General features: G+C 47.0%; 1 protein-coding gene across 1 annotated transcript in view; it reads left to right on the top strand.

Moving 5' to 3' along the window:
- LOC140904195 (uncharacterized) overlaps positions 1-17,745 on the top strand; it is a 48,330-nt gene extending 30,585 nt beyond the window's left edge. Inside the window, exon 5 of the mRNA XM_073326552.1 lies at positions 14,770-17,745. Within this exon, the coding sequence (XP_073182653.1) occupies positions 14,770-15,726 (957 nt within the window). The 3' untranslated portion in view covers positions 15,727-17,745. The remainder of the gene's footprint in view (positions 1-14,769) is intronic.
- Positions 17,746-19,189: the final 1,444 nt, after the last annotated feature.

Raw genomic sequence — 19,189 nt, 5'->3', positions numbered from 1 at the left:
GAGCGGCGGAGCCCCCGGCTGAGGTCGGGCCCCTGTCGCGCCGGGCTCTGCACAGACCCTGACCGAGGTCGGGGCCCCCTTGGGACAGGGGCTGCGCAGACCCCCCGGGTACCCCCACCTGCCATTCGACGCCCGCCGCTGGCCCATGCCGCCGGCTCGGGCGCCCAGGGCTCGGGCGAAGGGGCTGGTTCGTGGCAGGGCAGGGGTCTGGGCTCGGGCTGGAGGACCCTGCGAGGTGGGAGGGGGCCGGGCCTTGGGCTGCAGCCCAAGCCGGACCATGGACACCCCCATTCAACAGCCCCGCAGCCTGAGCCCTGTGAGCCCCTGTCCGCGGGCACGGGCCGGCCGCCGGTGCCCACCTGCAGGGTAGACGTGCCCACAGCGACCGAGGGTCCTTGCCACAAAAACCCCAAAGGCTAAATCGGGAAATGGTGGGCGTCTGCTCCCCATTTTACAGATGGGGAAACTGAAGCTCAGAGAGCTGAAGTAATTTCCTCAATTTTTCTTAGAGGATTTGGGGAGAAACTTTGGAGATATTTGCTGCTAGCAGTTGCAGATCGGCTACATGGCATTGTAGGCAGTCCCATCGTACCATCCCCTCCATAAAGGTATCCAGCTCAGTCTGGAAACCAGTGGGGTTTTTTGCCCCCACTGCTCCTCTTGGGAGGCTGTTCCAAAACTTCACTCTGATGGTTAGAAACCTTTGCCTGATTTCAAGCCAAAACTTACTGACGGCCAGTATCCATTTGTTCTAGGGCCAACATTGGTGCTTAACCTAAATAACTCCTCTCCTTCCCTGGTATTTATCCTTGTGATGTATTTATAGAGAGCAATCCTATCTCCCCTCAGCCTTCTTTTGGTTCGGCTAAACAAGCCAAGCTCTTTGAGTCTCCTCTCATAAGGCAGGTTTTCCATTCCTCGGGTCATCCTAGTAGCTCTTCTCTGCACCAGTTCCACTTTGAATTCATCCTTCTTAAACATGGGAGACCAGAATGGCCCACAGTATTTCAGATGAGGTCTCATCAGTGCCTTGTATAACAAGACTAACCCTTCCCTGTGTCTACTGGAAATACCTCGCCTGATGCATCCTAGGACTGCATTAACCTATTTCACGCCCGCGTCCCATTGGCAGCTTATAATTATCCTGTGGTCAACCAATACACCTAGGTCTTTTTCCTCCTCTGTCACTTCCAACTGATAAGTCCCCAGCTAATTGCAAAAATTCTTGTTATTGGTCTCTAAGTGAATAATTTTGCACTATTAATTTTCATCCCATTTCTATTACTCCAGCTTTCTTCAAGGTCATGCAGATCTTCTTGGATGATATTCCTGGCCTCCTCCATGTTGGCAATCCCTCCCAACTTTGTGTCACCCCCACTTTTTGTGCCAAGGTCACTAATAAAAATGCTGAATAAGATTGGTCCCAAGATTGATCTCTGGTAAACAGAGGGAAAATACACAAACCAAACCAGCCAGAGAGAGAGGACTTTGGTTTTACCCCACTGGCTAACCACAAGTCACACAAGCAATTCCCCTAGGCCCTCCCTGAATGTTTGTTTAAATCACTTGGTGGTGGCAGCATACCGTCCAAGGACAAAAGGAATTTGTACGTTGGGGAAGTTTTTAACCTAAGCTAGTAGAAATAGGGGGTCTTTCATGCGGGTCCCCACATCTGTACCCTAGAGCTCAGAGTGGGGAGGGAACCCTGACAGCTGCTGGGTGATTCTAAAGTGCTGCTTCCCTCTCCTATTCTTTTTCTTATGGTGGAATGGGAATAATGGTCATGCTTTCCAATGCCTCTCTCCTTCTCCACCTCCTCCTCCTGCCACCATTTCCAGCTCTGTCTCCCCTTCTTGTCCATCCCCTCCAGCCCTCTCTGAGCACTGTAGGACCCAGTAGCTGTCAGCTGTCCTAGGCGCTGCACACACGTATTACAGGCAACAGCTGCATATGGTGTGGTGCAAGTTACCTTGGACCTGAGGTAGCCTGATCTGCACACTGAGCTGGGTCCCTCACTGCTACTTCCAGCTGGGCCTCCTGCCCCTGGTCCAGCCATGCCCTAGCTCTGCCCAGTCTGCCCCTCCCCTATACACTCTGGCCTGCCCCTCCACACCATACACGGGTGACATCTACCTTTGAACTATTCATATTTTGGAATTCAGATGATTAAATTTGTGTTACCTTGAGCTCCCCGACCCCAGTTTCAGTTGTTTGGTGGTGCCCCCATGGTTTTCCATTGATAGTTTGGGAGGGAGCAAGGCTGGTCACTTGAGCACTGTGTTACCTTGCCAGCTAACTCGTGAGAAGTGACAACTCCCTCTTGGGTGGATGGGCCAGTCCCGGGACCTGTTACCTCTCAGTGATTGATTTTCCATTCCAAGTCCATAAAGTAAATTTTCAATATAAACACTTCTTTCGTTACATATGACCCATACATTGATCTCTCAGTCGTTATGAGTCTTGAGCAGTTACGAGCTTTCTGGAGACACCTCACATGACCATCCTCAGAGAGATGTGTTTGGTGTGATGGGTTTGTCAGGTCTCAGGTGAGAACTGCTGGCAAAGACCAAGTGACCCTTTGCCAAGGGATCTCTGTGTCACTGCTAACCCCCGTAGGCCAGGGAGAGGACAACTTTCTGCCAATGGCTTTCAGGACGGGTGCTGAGTTCACTGCAGTGCCCCTCGTCCCCTCTCCATTTCCCTTCTCGGTGTGCTGTCTGGGATGCTGCCCCGCTTCCTGCTCCCCAGGCCACCCCGTATCTATTCCATGTGCCAGGCTGCTGGCATCCCCCAGTGAGAGACTGTCCAGCCCATCGAACTGGTGCCAAACTGCTGGGCCTCCCTCAGTGAAGGCTAGAGCCCTGAATGCTGCCAGCCCTCTCTTTGGGGCTGGAGATCCTCTACAGACTGTTCCCTTCCCAGGGTTGTCCCCCTCTGAGTAGAGTAGGTCTCTCCTGTTAACTCCTGCTCCAGTCCTGGAATGGTTTGCAGGTGTGGAGGATATGGCCAGTCCAGATTACGGCAGCAGTTTAACCCCTTCTGTGACAGTGTGGGGTTTATATAGCCCTTCACAGGCACCTTGGCCGAGGGAAAGACTCCCTATCAGCCCCATGCCTGATGTGGTGGGGAGACCCACTGGCAACATTGCCTTTGAGGGGGTGCTGCTCCCTCCTGCTCCCACTCCCTCCCCTCCCCCTTTACAGCCACCACAATGCCTGTCACCTTCACTTCCTGAAGGCCTGAGGGGTGACCCCCGGAAGGTGTGTTTTGTTATCCCTTTCCCCACCCCCGCCCCCCAAGGATCCATTGTGCACCCTCCGTAACTCACCTCTGTCTCAGGAGACAAGGCGGGCCATGGGGTGCGGGTGATGCTCTGCTGGAGATCCATCATCACTGAACAAGTGGCAGTCTTGAGCCTCCTCAAAGGTTGCCGGGATGCTGATGTGCACTGGAGGAGAACTGGGGCTTGACTGAGTCCATGGACCATTTGTCCCACCCGGTGTCACTGTAAAGCCTGCTCTGCGTTGCTGCAAATTGCCCTTGGTGGCATTGCGCCCATAAGTCCCTGTAACGCTGTCTTCAGCGACCCGAGAGCATGAGCACCAGCCTCAGGCAGACTGGTAAGAAGCAGGGCACAAACCCCAACTTGATTGTGAGGTCGATTTGTAGATTTCACCAGCCAAATATCCGGTGTAAAGGCTTCAGGCACTGTAACAGCATTAACGTGGAATCACAGACAGTCCCCTTGGGTCATCCCGTAGATCTCACCATGTAGGTGAGCTCACCTTTGTGACAGATGGTCCCTTACCACAGGGGTTCTCCACCTTTTTCTTTCTGAGGCCCCCCCAACATGCTATAAAAACTCCACGGCCCACGTGGGCCACAATAACTGGTTTTCTGTATAGAAAAGCCAGGGCTGGCATTATGGGGTAGCAAGCAGGGCAACTGCCTGGGGCCCCCACAAAGCTACATTTCTTAGGCTTTTGCTTCAGCCCCTGGTAGTGGGGCTCAGGGCCCTGGACTTCAGCCTCATGCGCTGGGATTTCAGCTTTCTGCCCTGGGCCTCAGCGAGTCTAATACAGGCTTGCTTGACAGCCCCCTGAAACCTGCTAGTGGCCCCCCAGTGGGCCCCTGACCCCTGGTTGAGAACCACTACCTTACGCCACGAATCAGAGCAATGTTCATGTTACTGCCAGTCCCAAAGGATCAGTCACTTCCTTTGGTGAACAGAATCTTCGAACTCACAACAAAGACAACATTTGTAGCCAGTCCTGTAATAACCTGTATTTAGATTTATTTAAAAGAAAACGAGAGTTGTTTACAAAGTTAAAGCAGGTTAAAGCAGATGAGTTAGTCTTAAATTTCAAAAGGTAATAGAAGCTTCTCTAATAAGCAAGCTCTACATATTCTTTAGGACTAACCCAGGCTAAGGAGCTGGGGATCTCTTGCTTATGCCTAGAAACTTTGCCCCCCAGAGTCCAAACAGCATACACATCATCAGTTCCTTCTGTAGGGGGTTTTTTATCCCCTTCCTGCCATGTGCGGTTTGCTTCTGGGAACTCAGCTAATGGAAAGTCAAGAGCACAGCAACAGTCTTTTGTCATCTTTAATATTCCATAATAGTCTGGTGTTGATTGTCCTTTCCTGCCAGGCAGGGTGTAACGCATTCTGTTGGCAATCAGCCCGAGGTAAAGTCTCTCTCCTGTCTGGTGATTTACAGAGCCACAGAGGCTCACAATGCAGCTAGTCAGATATTAACCCAGGCAGCAACTCACAAGCATTCAATAAAGTCTAAACACTAAACACATTCTTATAATTCTCATCCCTGTTTTAACAGTAGTAACACAGGTGAGCCAGACTGATTCCAGCTCTGCGTTTGTCCATGTTCAGTTAAGACTTGGGAGCTTTTTCAAAAGTTAACACCTCATCTGTCAGTGTCACAGGCAGGATGGGCAGGGTTGGCGTCTCTAGCCTCTGTTTGCCAGAAGCTGGGAATGGGTGACAGGGGATGGATCACTTGATGGATCACTTGATGATTCCCTGTTCTGTTCATTCCCTCTGATGAACCTGGCATTGGCCACAGATCTAGATGGACCATTGGTCTCCCTCGGTGGGCCATTCTGATGTTCACAGTCTCTATCAGGAGGATCTACTCATTTGGACTCACTGGGGAACCACAGAAAGAAACAAGGTGTGCTGAGGCAAGAAGGTCCTGTCTCAAAGCCCGTGGGGTCATGTTTTCCAAAAGCTTTAAAACTAAGCCCAGCCCATGAAAGGGGGCACTCCCAGGAGAGACTGCATAAAGGCTGGAGCATCAAACGACTTTGTAAACCTGAGACAGCTGCCTTGGGGACAATGACAGGGAGGATCCCCCAAAGTGACTCCTTCGATTCTGCTTTTCTCTGGCCTTTGGTTTACAGAATCATAAAACTGGAAGGGATCTCCAGAGGTCGCTCAGGTCCAGTCCCCTTCACCCAAGGCAGGACTAAGTATTATCTCACCGTCCCTGAGAGGTGTTTGTGCAGCCTGCTCTTAAAAATCCCCAATGATGGAGATTCCACAACCTCCCAAAGCAATTTATTCCAGTGCTTAACCACTCTGACAGTTAGGAAGTTTTTCCTGATGTCCAACCAAAACCGTCCTTTCTGCAATTTAAGCCCATTGCTTCTTGTCTTATCCTCAGAGGTGAAGAAGAACAATTTAGCTTGTGATCCACTATGACCCCCAGTTCTCTTTCCACAGTACTCCTTCCTAGGCAGTCATCTCCCATTTTCTATGTGTGCAACTGATTGTTCCTTCCTAAGTGAAGTACTTTGGATTTTTCCTTATTGAATTTCATCCTATATACTTCAGACGATTTCTCCAGTTTGTCCAGAACATTTTGAATTTTAATTCTATCCTCCAAAGCACTTGTAACCTCTCCCAGCTTGGTATCATCGCAAACTTTATAAGTAGAATCGAAAGATTCTGTTACTGGGAGGGTTTCACCCTGTGTCAGAGGGTTACACCCTGGTGGGAGGGGGCTAGGCCTGTACTGGAATAAGGTCACTCTGTGCTTCACAGTGTGGGAGAACCTAAAATATCCATTGGCAGGGAAAAATCCTATGGGGAAATTGTTATGATTTGCTGAATATGATTTTCCTATTTGTGTGCATGTGTCATGTTTGTATCAGCATCTTATGATATTAGTAGATCATCTGTTTTTCTCCGAATCCAGGACAGAAATATTTATTGAACACTTCTACCTCTTCTGCATTATTTTTGATAATTCTGCCATTTCTGTCTAGTCATTTACCACTACTATTGTTAGGATTAATTTTGTACTTAATATACTTCTAAAAACTTCCTTCTTATTTTCATTGATTGATCATTGATTTCTGATAGCTTCACTTACCAATTTTCTACAATTCTGACCTTCTAACTTTTATTCTTTACACTTGACTTCCCCTTTCTTCCATATATTTTATTTGGAGAGTGTTGGGATTCCTACCAGGGAGTCACCAGCAGGGTCCAGAGACGGCCCCATCTCCTCTATCAAGCTCTGGCTAGTAGCTGTGTGATAAATGCGAAGACCCTGCCTCTGTCTGCCAGCTGGGAAACAGAAATGTCTTTCTTTCTACCCTCTGATGCCTCCTGGCTGCTCTAAGCAAGTTGGGCTGGGACTCTGTTAACATGTGCCTCCCATAGCTTCCATTTACCTGGTGGTGCTGTTCTGTGACTAGTGGAGTTGTGACTGGGGCAGCAGATACTGAGTGTTGGACTCTTTCTCTTTCAGGGGCCAGTGAGTTTCGAGGAAGTGGCTGTGTATTTCACCAAGGGGGAATGGGCTCTGCTGGACCCCACTCAGAGAGCCTTCTACAGGGATGTCATGCAGGACAACTATGAGACGGTGGTCTTGCTGGGTAAGGAGTTCTGTGCCTTCGGTTATTAGAAGCTGTGGGGTCTCTAAAGAACCTGAGTCGTGATAACTTTATATGTTTATTCATCATAGATATTTTGACAAGTTTCCTTGCCCCCCTTTTTTTTGCCTTATCTCCCACCCACTAGTATAATTTTTGGACATGTGCTTTTTGGTGCTGTCAGTCATTTTAAAATTGCATTTAATGTATCCTTATTGGATACATTAATAACTACATTAATAACTGTAGGTTTCATGCATTTTCCTCATTTTAAGAGGAAAATATGTCACCTGTAGAATTCTAAATTGAGTAAATAGGTGTATGACTCATGCATGGCTTTGTGACAGTCAGACGAGCTCCTCTTTTCATATGAGAGTGTATAATATTGCCATTCAGGACCCCACGGGTGAAGGGAGAACAGAGCTATGGGAGGGGAGGAGAAGCAGGGGAGTAGATAATTCTGGGGTGCCAGGACGTGGGGAGGGTGTGTGCAGGGTAAGAGCTCAGAAGCAGCAGGGAGGGATGAGGTAGTGAGAGATGAGGAGGGATCACAAGAAGTTCCCACGGTGCCGGGAGGTGGTGCCGGCTGAGAGTAATAGGAAGAAGGGGAGGGGAGTGTGGAGGAAGGGCACCCAGGAAGTGGGCTGGGTGAGTCAGTGGGAGGGAGGAGAGGTTTAGGGATCTAGAGCTGTGGGGGATCCCAGACCTTTAACCCCGAATCCCCACCCAAGCCTTGTGGCTTTAGAGCCTACACTCCAGTTTTATTTCTGTTCAGTTTTACTTCATTTTACATTTCCCCCCCCAGATACTATTATTTTAACTCTTGACCTCTCTCTCCCACTCATTACTCCCCTCCTCATGTCTACGCATAGAGACCCTGGTCACCGATCCTCAGTCCTTGCTGCATTCCTCCCTCCCATGGCAGGGCCCCTACCCAGGCACTAATGGGCACTTTGTTGATGATGTCACAGGGTGGCAGTGTAGCCTGTACAATTTTTACACCCATAAGATTACGTCTTGGGGTACAACTTGCCCTTGTCCAGGGCGACTCACAGTTATTTATATGAATGCGGTACAACTGCTGAGATACTGCATAGCAACCTAATTGTGAAAGCCCGCCCCAAACTTCCTTCTTTCAGAATCCTGTGGTGTATTGCACCTGTTTGTGGTTACTCGTTAGTCTCTCAAAACGAGGGTGCAAAATATCTGACCTAGGATTCTCTCCTTACGCCTGTTCAGGTAAATCCCAGACTTCAGCATAACTACTCCCACAAAGCCTCAGCCTAATATAAGGCCCTTAACTGTAGCAAGCTTAGGCTATGTCTACACTTCCACGGTAAGTCGACCTACGCTGTGCAACTCCAGCTACGTGAATAATGTAGCTGCAGTCGATGTACCTTAGGTCGAGTTGCCGCAGGGTCTACTTACCTTACTCTTCTCGTCAGGGGTAGAGTACAGGGGTCGACTGGAGAGCGTTCTGCAGATGTTTTGGTGGGTCTTTACTAGACCCTCTACATCGACCATCGGTGGATCGATCTCCGAACTTTGATCTCGGCTGTAGTGTAGTCCCTGCCCTTAATAACCCATTTATTTCTGGTTTCAGAGGAACAGCCGTGTTAGTCTGTATTCGCAAAAAGAAAAGGAGTACTTGTGGCACCTTAGAGACTAACCAATTTATTTGAGCATGAGCTTTCGTGAGCTACAGCTCACTTCATCAGATGTTTACCGTGGAAACTGCAGCAGACTTTATATACACACAGAAATCATGAAACAATACCTCCTCCCACCCCACTGTCCTGCTGGTAATAGCTTATCTAAAGTGATCAACAGGTGGGACATTTCCAGCACAAATCCAGGTTTTCTCACCCTCCACCCCCCCACACAAATTCACTCTCCTGCTGGTGCTAGCCCATCCAAAGTGACAACTCTTTACATAATCAAGTCGGGCTATTTCCTGCATAGATCAAGGTTTTCTCACATCCCCCCCACCCCCATACACACACAAACTCACTCTCCTGCTGGTAATAGCTCATCTAAACTGACCATTCTCCAGGTTTAAATCCAAGTTAAACCAGAACATCTGGGGGGGGGGGTAGGAAAAAACAAGAGGACACAGGCTACCTTGCATAATGACTTAGCCACTCCCAGTCTCTATTTAAGCCTAAATTAATAGTATCCAATTTGCAAATGAATTCCAATTCAGCAGTTTCTCGCTGGAGTCTGGATTTGAAGTTTTTTTGTTTTAAGATAGCGACCTTCATGTCTGTGATTGCGTGACCAGAGAGATTGAAGTGTTCTCCGACTGGTTTATGAATGTTATAATTCTTGACATCTGATTTGTGTCCATTTATTCTTTTACGTAGAGACTGTCCAGTTTGACCAATGTACATGGCAGAGGGGCATTGCTGGCACATGATGGCATAGATCACATTGGTGGATGTGCAGGTGAACGAGCCTCTGATAGTGTGGCTGATGTTATTAGGCCCTGTGATGGTGTCCCCTGAATAGATATGTGGGCACAATTGGCAACGGGCTTTGTTGCAAGGATAAGTTCCTGGGTTAGTGGTTCTGTTGTGTGGTATGTGGTTGTTGGTGAGTATTTGCTTCAGGTTGCGGGGCTGTCTGTAGGCAAGGACTGGCCTGTCTCCCAAGACTTGTGAGAGTGTTGGGTCATCCTTTAGGATAGGTTGTAGATCCTTAATAATGCGTTGGAGGGGTTTTAGTTGGGGGCTGAAGGTGACGGCTAGTGGCGTTCTGTTATTTTCTTTGTTAGGCCTGTCCTGTAGTAGGTAACTTCTGGGAACTCTTCTGGCTCTATCAATCTGTTTCTTTACTTCTGCAGGTGGGTATTGTAGTTGTAAGAAAGCTTGACAGAGATCTTGTAGGTGATCTTGAAGCCCTCTACACCAACATTCCACACAAAGATGGACTACAAGCCGTCAAGAACACTATCCCCGATAATGTCACGGCTAACCTGGTGGCTGAACTTTGTGACTTTGTCCTTACCCATAACTATTTCACATTTGGGGACAATGTATACCTTCAGATCAGCGGCACTGCTATGGGTACCCGCATGGCCCCACAGTATGCCAACATTTTTATGGCTGATTTAGAACAACGCTTCCTCAGCTCTCGTCCCCTAAAGCCCCTACTCTACTTGCGCTATATTGATGACATCTTCATCATCTGGACCCATGGAAAAGAAGCCCTTGAGGAATTCCACCATGATTTCAACAATTTCCATCCCACCACCAACCTCAGCCTGGTCCAGTCCACACAAGAGATCCACTTCCTGGACACTACAGTGCTAATAAACAATGGCCACATAAACACCACCCTATACCGTAAACCTACTGACCGCTATTCCTACCTGCATGCCTCCAGCTTTCACCCTGACCACACCACACGATCCATCGTCTACAGCCAAGCTCTGCGATACAACCGCATTTGCTCCAACCCCTCAGACAGAGACAAACACCTACAAGATCTCTGTCAAGCTTTCTTACAACTACAATACCCACCTGCGGAAGTAAAGAAACAGATTGATAGAGCCAGAAGAGTTCCCAGAAGTCACCTACTACAGGACAGGCCTAACAAAGAAAATAACAGAACGCCACCAGCCGTCACCTTCAGCCCCCAACTAAAACCCCTCCAACGCATTATTAAGGATCTACAACCTATCCTGAAGGATGACCCAACACTCTCACAAGTCTTGGGAGACAGGCCAGTCCTTGCCTACAGACAGCCCCGCAACCTGAAGCAAATACTCACCAACAACCACATACCACACAACAGAACCACTAACCCAGGAACTTATCCTTGCAACAAAGCCCGTTGCCAATTGTGCCCACATATCTATTCAGGGGACACCATCACAGGGCCTAATAACATCAGCCACACTATCAGAGGCTCGTTCACCTGCACATCCACCAATGTGATCTATGCCATCATGTGCCAGCAATGCCCCTCTGCCATGTACATTGGTCAAACTGGACAGTCTCTACGTAAAAGAATAAATGGACACAAATCAGATGTCAAGAATTATAACATTCATAAACCAGTCGGAGAACACTTCAATCTCTCTGGTCACGCAATCACAGACATGAAGGTCGCTATCTTAAAACAAAAAAACTTCAAATCCAGACTCCAGCGAGAAACTGCTGAATTGGAATTCATTTGCAAATTGGATACTATTAATTTAGGCTTAAATAGAGACTGGGAGTGGCTAAGTCATTATGCAAGGTAGCCTGTTTCCTCTTGTTTTTTCCTACCCCCCCCCCCAGATGTTCTGGTTTAACTTGGATTTAAACCTGGAGAATGGTCAGTTTAGATGAGCTATTACCAGCAGGAGAGTGAGTTTGTGTGTGTATGGGGGTGGGGGGGATGTGAGAAAACCTTGATCTATGCAGGAAATAGCCCGACTTGATTATGTAAAGAGTTGTCACTTTGGATGGGCTAGCACCAGCAGGAGAGTGAATTTGTGTGGGGGGGTGGAGGGTGAGAAAACCTGGATTTGTGCTGGAAATGGCCCACCTGTTGATCACTTTAGATAAGCTATTACCAGCAGGACAGTGGGGTGGGAGGAGGTATTGTTTCATGATTTCTGTGTGTATATAAAGTCTGCTGCAGTTTCCACGGTAAACATCTGATGAAGTGAGCTGTAGCTCACGAAAGCTCATGCTCAAATAAATTGGTTAGTCTCTAAGGTGCCACAAGTACTCCTTTTCCATTTATTTCTGTTCACCTCCTTGCCCCTCCACCCATGTTCCAAGCTAATAAGCAACACTCTGATCATGACATTTTACCTCTAGCGAGTATAAAATTGCCCACAAGACAAGAGACTACGTCATAGATCATAAAATCAGGTTGGGGTCAACAGGAGTGAGAGTTTGGAGAGTCTTTTCCCCCCTCTCCCCATCTGCAGCAGCCACAAGCTGTCTTCCCTCCAGGCTCCTTGGATTTTTGAACCTGGTCCTCCTGAGTTTGCGTGTCCCAGTTCTTGTTTCTTACATTCTCCTTTTCTGGAAGAATTAGAGGCTGTTGCTCCCAAAATTTTGTGTTTAATTCCCCAGCCTTCTCCACACACTGGGAGAGTTTCATTCTCCCTCCCATTACACCTGAGTCACTAGATTTCCTCATTCCCCAGAATGTGCTTTTGCGATGTCACAGTTCTGGGGTAGCTAAGCCTTTGACCCGCCTCCATGATCTGCTCAAGGAATGCCCTCTCAGGTATCAGGCCTCTAGCCAGCCCTTCTCTATGGGTCGGGACCCACATGCCTCTCCTTTTTGACCAGGGTTTGGGGATTGCAGCTTGTCCTCCACTGTGTTCACTGGACTAACCTCCAGCTCCTGTGCTTTGCTTTCTCTCCAAGGGCAGTGAGCTGTGTGTGTGTGTGTGATAGAGGTGGGTATTTTAGTGATACATGTATGATGCCAATACACACCTCAGTTTCCCTCTGTGATTGGTATTGCTATGATTATAAAGAGCAGGAGACATGAGGTTTTTTGTCATGTAGCTGTCATGGGGTGATATGAATGGGTCACTAAGGACTGGCTGGGACTAACCTACATCAATGGAATACCCGACACAGACAAGGGAATAATTGTCACCTGTCCATGGGAGGATCTCTGCTTGGCTGAGTGAAGCATACATGGACGCGTTATGTTTTTGGGAGCAGGAAGAACTGGGCTCGCAGACACAGGGAGCTCTGCCGGAGCGAAGACTAATGGACAGGCACAGTGAAAAGAAACCAAACTGTTTTCTTCAGCAGCATGGCTCAAGGGCATTGGCCAGTATGGATTATATTGTCTTCTTCGCTTGCCTGTCCTAATCTAAGGGCTTTCCAGTGCTGTGTTTCAGTTGACTAATAAACCCTGCTGTGTTTTAAAAGTCTGCCCAGTGTCACAGCACAAACTTGCTCTGTGCATTGACTAAGGAACAGTCTCTGAAGAGGAGTGTCGTTCAGCTGGACCTGCTGGGAGAGCTCACAGGTTGAAATAGGAGTGTTGAAGCCAGAGGCTTCCCAAGGGCTGTTTAAAAGCCCAGGCATTGCACAGATCCATGACAGTGTGCCTTATGAGGTGCATTGAAGCATTAATGAGGAATAGTCTCTGAAGAGGAGTGTCGTTCAGCTGGACCTGCTGGCAGAGCTCACAGGTTTATACTATATAATATAAATATTATACTTTATAATATAATATATACTTTATAATATTCTCAGCTATACCTTAACCAAGCATTGTACTGAAATTTAACTAACCAATCTGAACATGTTGTAACACAAATCTCTAACCAATTATATCCCATTACCCTAATTAACGTACACCTGGCAAAATTAATTATATAGGAGACAGAAACAATTTGAGAACCAGACTGATTAACAAGGTAAAAGTGGTGGCCATAAAGATAAAACAATACAGAAATGAGGGTTTCACAACCACAACCATTGATAAGTGATTTATTGCCAGACAGGATGCTATCAAACTATGTTTTCTTTAACCATCTTAAGATCTGTTTCTTTATCTGGTGGTGATGGGCACTATCCGGACAGGATCGTGTTCCTAACAGCCCAGTAACACCTTATGTCAGTGTGACTGGTTTGGGATATGAGGATGTGACCCTATGCTTCCCAGCTTATGGCTGCCCCTGCTGCTTAGCCAAAGGCCTTAGCCTAATAATAAGGCCTAAGACTATCCTCGTGAGAGAATGCCCACACACAGGTGGACTGTGATTTTGATTCTTTGTTTTTATACCCCTTTTCAGTAGCTAAGTGATAAAAATACACCTAAGTTCTTAAAGTATAAGCTTTACAGGCAGTCCTGAATACCTATATTCTAACAGTAGGTTCTACCCCCCTTCTGTGTCTGTCTTGTCTATTTAGATGGTAAATTCTTCAGGCCATGGGCCATCTACTATTGTCTATTTGTACTTTGCCTAGAACAATGGGGACCCACTGTTAGTCGCTCCTTAGGCACTAAGGATTTAGAATAATAACTATCCTGCCACTTTGAGCCAAAGAAGATGGCCTTGGAATGTTACTGCTTAAAAATAAGTTGGGATTAAAACCATGGAATATTCTTTGCAACAGGTATCCCACAAATTCCACTGACCTCCCTTGTTTTCTTTCCCTGGAGTAGGGTTTCCAGTTCCCAAACCTGATGTGATCTCGCAGCTGGAACGAGGGGAAGAGCCATGGGTCCCAGACCTCCAGGGCTCTGAGAAAGAAGTGCTCCTGAGAGCTGCCTGCGCAGGTGAGGAATTGGTTAAACCAACTCAAAAACTGTTTGGGAATGCAGGAAACATATGGGATGCCCTACAAAGACCTTGTGAGCTCTCCAACTTCAGGATAGTTCCCTGCAGAATGGAATCATTATGGCAGATGTCACTCATGGCCTCCCACCTATTCTGACTGCCGACTGGCAGCAGGTCCCTCCCCGATCTCGCTTTCCCCTGAGTGTTCTGGGGAGATGCAGACCAAAACTGATCCCTTCTTCTCTCCTCTAGGAAAGGGTTTGGGGAAAATCAGCTCCTGATAGGTTTGATCTCTCCCACACATATTTTGGTTTGTTCATCCCTTTTTCCATTCCTCTCTCTGAGATTTCCTTTCTTTCCGGTGCAGGGAGTGACCTATGGCTGGATTCTCTCTGTCTCCTATCAAGTGATGGGATGTTGAGTGAGAATGAGGAGGAGACACCCCAGCAGGAAGATGCTGAGGAAGTAGAACCACATGGAACGTTATCAGGAAGATCCAAAGGGAATGGTTCCAGGAGTTGTGCACTCCCAGAAAAAGCAAAAGCCTGTGAGGCTCGGCAGAGGCCAGAGGAAAACTTGAGTAGCCACTCAGACCTTATTACATGTGAGAGAATCAACTTGGAAGAGACACGCTACACTTGCCATGAATGTGGGAAAAGCTTAAACCGGAGCTCAGACCTTCTCACACATTGGAGAACCCACTCTGGAGAGAAACCCTACACGTGCTCTGAATGTGGAAAAAGCTTTAGTCAGCGCTCAACCCTTATCACACATTGGAGAACCCACACTGGAGAGAAACCCTACACATGCTCTGAGTGTGGGAAAAGCTTCAATCGGAGCTCAAACCTTATCACACATGAGAGAATCCACACAGGAGAGACGCCCTACACATGCTCTGACTGCGGGAAAAGCTTCAATCAGAGCTCAAACCTTATCAGACATCGTAGAATCCACACAGGAGAGAAGCCCTACACATGCTCTGAGTGTGGGAAAAGCTTTAGTCAGCACTCACACCTTATCTTACATTTTAAAAAGCACACAGGAGAGACGCCCTTCACATACTCTGAGTGTGGGAAAAGCTTTAGTCAGCAATCACAGTTTAGCAGACATCGTAGAATCCAAACAGGAGAGACACCCTACACGTGCTCTGAGTGTGGGAAAACCTTCAGTCGGAGCTCTAAGCTAATTATACATGGGAGAATTCACACGGGTGAGAAACCTTATGGATGCTCTGAGTGTGGGAAATGCTTCATTCAGAGCTCAACCCTCATCATACATCAACGAATCCACACAAGAGAGAGGCCCTACATATGCTCTGAGTGTGGGAAAAGCTTCAGTCGGAGCTCTGACCTGATTACACATCGGAGAATCCACATGCATGAGAAACCTTATGGATGCTCTGAGCGTGGGAAATGCTTCATTCAGAGCTCAACCCTCGTCACACATCCGCGAATCCACACAGGAGAGAGGCCCTACACATGCTCTGAGTGCGGGAAAAGCTTCAAAAACAGCTCATACCTTATTAGACATCAGAAAATCCACGTGAGAGAGAACTGTGACAAATGCCTTGATTAGGGCTGGGCAAAGATTTTTTTTTTAAATCACATTTGCTAATTCTCACATAGTGATCTGTGCACCATCTTCACTGTGGTCTATCAGCTCCCTGAGATCAGTTGCCTGCGTCTGCCTTTTGCAGCTCACCCTTCTTTGGGGTCAGTCCTGTGATCTTTTCAACTGCTTTCCTTTTGAGTCATAGGAATGTGTGTCCCTCTAGCCAGGAACATTCAACAGCTCCCAGATGGGGAGAGAGGTTTGATCCCAACAAGCTTCACTGAGTCAAAAAACTACCCATGCCTTACATCCACTAGGTCTGTACATGGCTTTGGCTCCTCAAGTGCGTGATCTTGGTGTAAAAGGACAATTCTAGTGGTAGAGCAGATGCAGCTCAGGTGCAGTGTTTGGCATTAGCTTTCCCCTTGACCTGACCTAAACTCCATCACTTTTCCTAGTATAAACAAACTCTGAGCATCACAGTTATACTGTTCCCCCATTTCAAAGCAATTGTTAGTCATCAAGTTCCCCCTTCGGGAACAAATGATTTCATTCCCAGTTGCTCTGATGTTGCTTCAGGTTGTGTTGGAGAGCAGATTTTTTTTTCCTCCCTTAAAATATATTGAACTATAATAAAGAAAATATAATATATATATAAAATAATAAAAAAGGAACAGGGCAGGGATAGGGGAAAATGTCATTTCCCCTCTGTAACAACAGATAGGGTCAGTCAGAGGGATTCCCTTATTCCCCATCACCATCCCAATCCCCCCTGTTGTTCAATTGCTTAAGTTAATTTCTTTTCTAAAGGGCTGGGAAGAGGATTCCCTAGTAAAAATGACTTGTAACTAAGCAAAATACCCATGCACTTGGCTCCTAAAGCAGTTGTGGCCCAGGTCCTGCAGGAGGTTGCTCCTGAAGCTATCTCCTTCCTAATCAGATGCATGTTGCCTATTATTTGGGAAATGCAATCCCTATCTAGGTCGGGATGGGAAAAATGGAAGTGACGTTTCTGTTCAGCTCACCCCTGGGAGATCCTGCAAATGTGTAGAAAATGAAATCCATGTTGAATGGGATATACCTGCAGAAAGACACCTATTGTTAATAGATACCTGACATTTGGTGTCTTACAGGGATTCTAAGTAGCACCTAAATTTAGTCCCTAATTTAAGTCTGTGCCACCAGATTAAAGGAATAAAAGGACATATTTCGGGGAGTTATACCTCACTATCGCTACTGATATGTTGTGTGGTTGGTGAAGAATTCTGCACCAGAGAAGTGTAAAATTACTCCAAGGAAGGTCAAGGATTTGACAGGAACTCAGGTAGAAATTGCACGTGCTAGTGGTTGATTTTCACCCCAGAGATGGACGCTATGGTGACCTGTGGCCCAGGTAAACTATTTTTAGAACGCTGCTCCCTAGTTAAGTGGCACTGATCACACTCCTACAGGATGCCATCATTACACTGGGCACAGCTGTCTTTTACCATTTGGATCCAAAGTTTCATGAAGCACAGAAAGAAACAGCTGATTCCTTCAGAGCCATTCCATGCTTATTGGTCCCAATCTGGCTGCCTTGTTGGACAAGAAGCACTTCCATGCTGGGCAAATGATGGTAGCCAATGAGGGAATGTATCGGATTCCCAGTTCAGACTGCAGGATACATGAATGCTAAGTCCAGAATCTGTGGTTTGGTCTCTTAGTTTTGCTGTTAAGTCTAATGCATCTGTATCACTTCTTCTCCTGCTGCTACTTTGAAAGATTAGAAAGTGTGAAAATAGAGCACTGGTGGTTTTTCTCATGATGCGATCTTCCTGCGTAGTGTGAGACCCCTTCCACCCACACTCATGGGAGAAGACCCAGGGAGAAATGAACTCACAGAAATGGAAGGCTCCTAGGTTATTGTAGAATGTGACTTCACACAAAGCTGACTGGGTGGAAATGGGAATTAAGAGAACACTGCCCTATCTGTTTATATTTTGTAATTGGTGAATAAGTTGTTACCAGCGACAATGAAATTAAACATGAAGTAATTTAGTGTAATGGAAGAAGCTGATCATGTGATAACTTTCAGAGTTACAATATAATTCAATTTTCCTTCTTGTTCTCTCCCTGCCCCCTTCTACTACATAGGAAATGATGGCTAATCCTGAAATTAAAACCTCACTCCAAAGGAATTAGAGTGGGGGAATATGTGAGAGAAATAGTATGTATGAGAATAGAGTCCCAGTATAGACTGTAATTATTTCTATTTAAAATGGAATTTATTATAATACATTTTAAAATAAATCTTCCCTGAAGAAGAAAATTACTTGAGGCAAGATGTGGAGCCTTTTACCGAGTTAGAGTGTAACAGCCACAGAGTTCCCCAGGGCTCTTGTTTGCAAAGCAAAGATGTCACATCAGGCAGGAGATGTCGAAATCTACAATGGTGATGGGCATGTGATGGGAGCTTTTCTGCAGGGTGGATTTTTTTTTTTGGTTTCATTTTTTAATTTAAATTTTTCAACGAGTTATTTTTATAGGTGTTGAGCACAACTGTTAAACCCTCAGGCCTGACTTTGGAAACCTCCCCAAAGCTGGCCTTGTGTGTCTTTTATGTTTGATATCTTTGGGGTTCACACATTCACACTACATGCGGTTCACAGCAACAGGTACTTTGAGGAACCTGCTGGGTGAAGCAGGCCTTTTCCAAACTGACATTGGCCCAAAGTCTGCCTCAATTCAGTTGGATTGGGACACGTCTGTATCAAAGGAGTGGTTCACACCTGATTTGTCCAGAGACCTCAGGGGAGGTGTGGTAAGATAGGATAAGTAGGAATCAACAATTTAATAATGTTAAAGGTAAGGGTGACAGACCTTCACCTTGCAGGTTAACAAGCCTGTTCTGTTCGTTCCCTCCGACGCATCTGGCACTGGTCACTCTCATGCAGCACGCTGGGCTAGATGGATCATTGGTCTGACCCAGTATGGCCAGTCTTGCGTTCTTATGTAAGCCATCTAGGGCCTTGTCTACACTGGCAAGTTTCTGCGCAGTAAAGCAGCTTTCTGCGGTGTAAGTCCCAAGGTGTACACACAGCCAAGCCACTTAGTGAGCAGAAACTGTGAAGTTGCAGTGCTGTAAAAATACCACCCCAATGAGAGGCCTAGAGCTTTCTGTGCAAAGGCTACAGCATCGTGGTGCAAGTGTAAACACCCGGGTCGATCACAGCGCTGCGATTGGCCTCCAGGAGGTGTCCCACAATGCCTGTTCTCGCCTCTCTGGTCATCGGTTTGAACTCTACTGCACTGACCGCAGGTGACCAACTGTGAACCCCACACCTTAAATTCCTTGGGAATTTTGAAAATCCCCTTCCTGTTGGCTCAGTGACGCATGCAGTGGTCTCAGTGCATCTTTCCAGATGACCACGCCTGCTCCACGCATCAGGCGATCCCCATCTTGAGGCAATGTTGAGCTGCTGGACCTCATCAGCATTTAGGGAGAGGA

The sequence above is a fragment of the Lepidochelys kempii genome, chromosome 28 (genome assembly GCF_965140265.1).
Source record: "Lepidochelys kempii isolate rLepKem1 chromosome 28, rLepKem1.hap2, whole genome shotgun sequence".
Taxonomy (NCBI): Eukaryota; Metazoa; Chordata; order Testudines; family Cheloniidae; genus Lepidochelys; species Lepidochelys kempii.
Note: the sequence above shows the minus strand (reverse complement) of the source record. Positions and strands in the feature narration are given on the sequence as shown.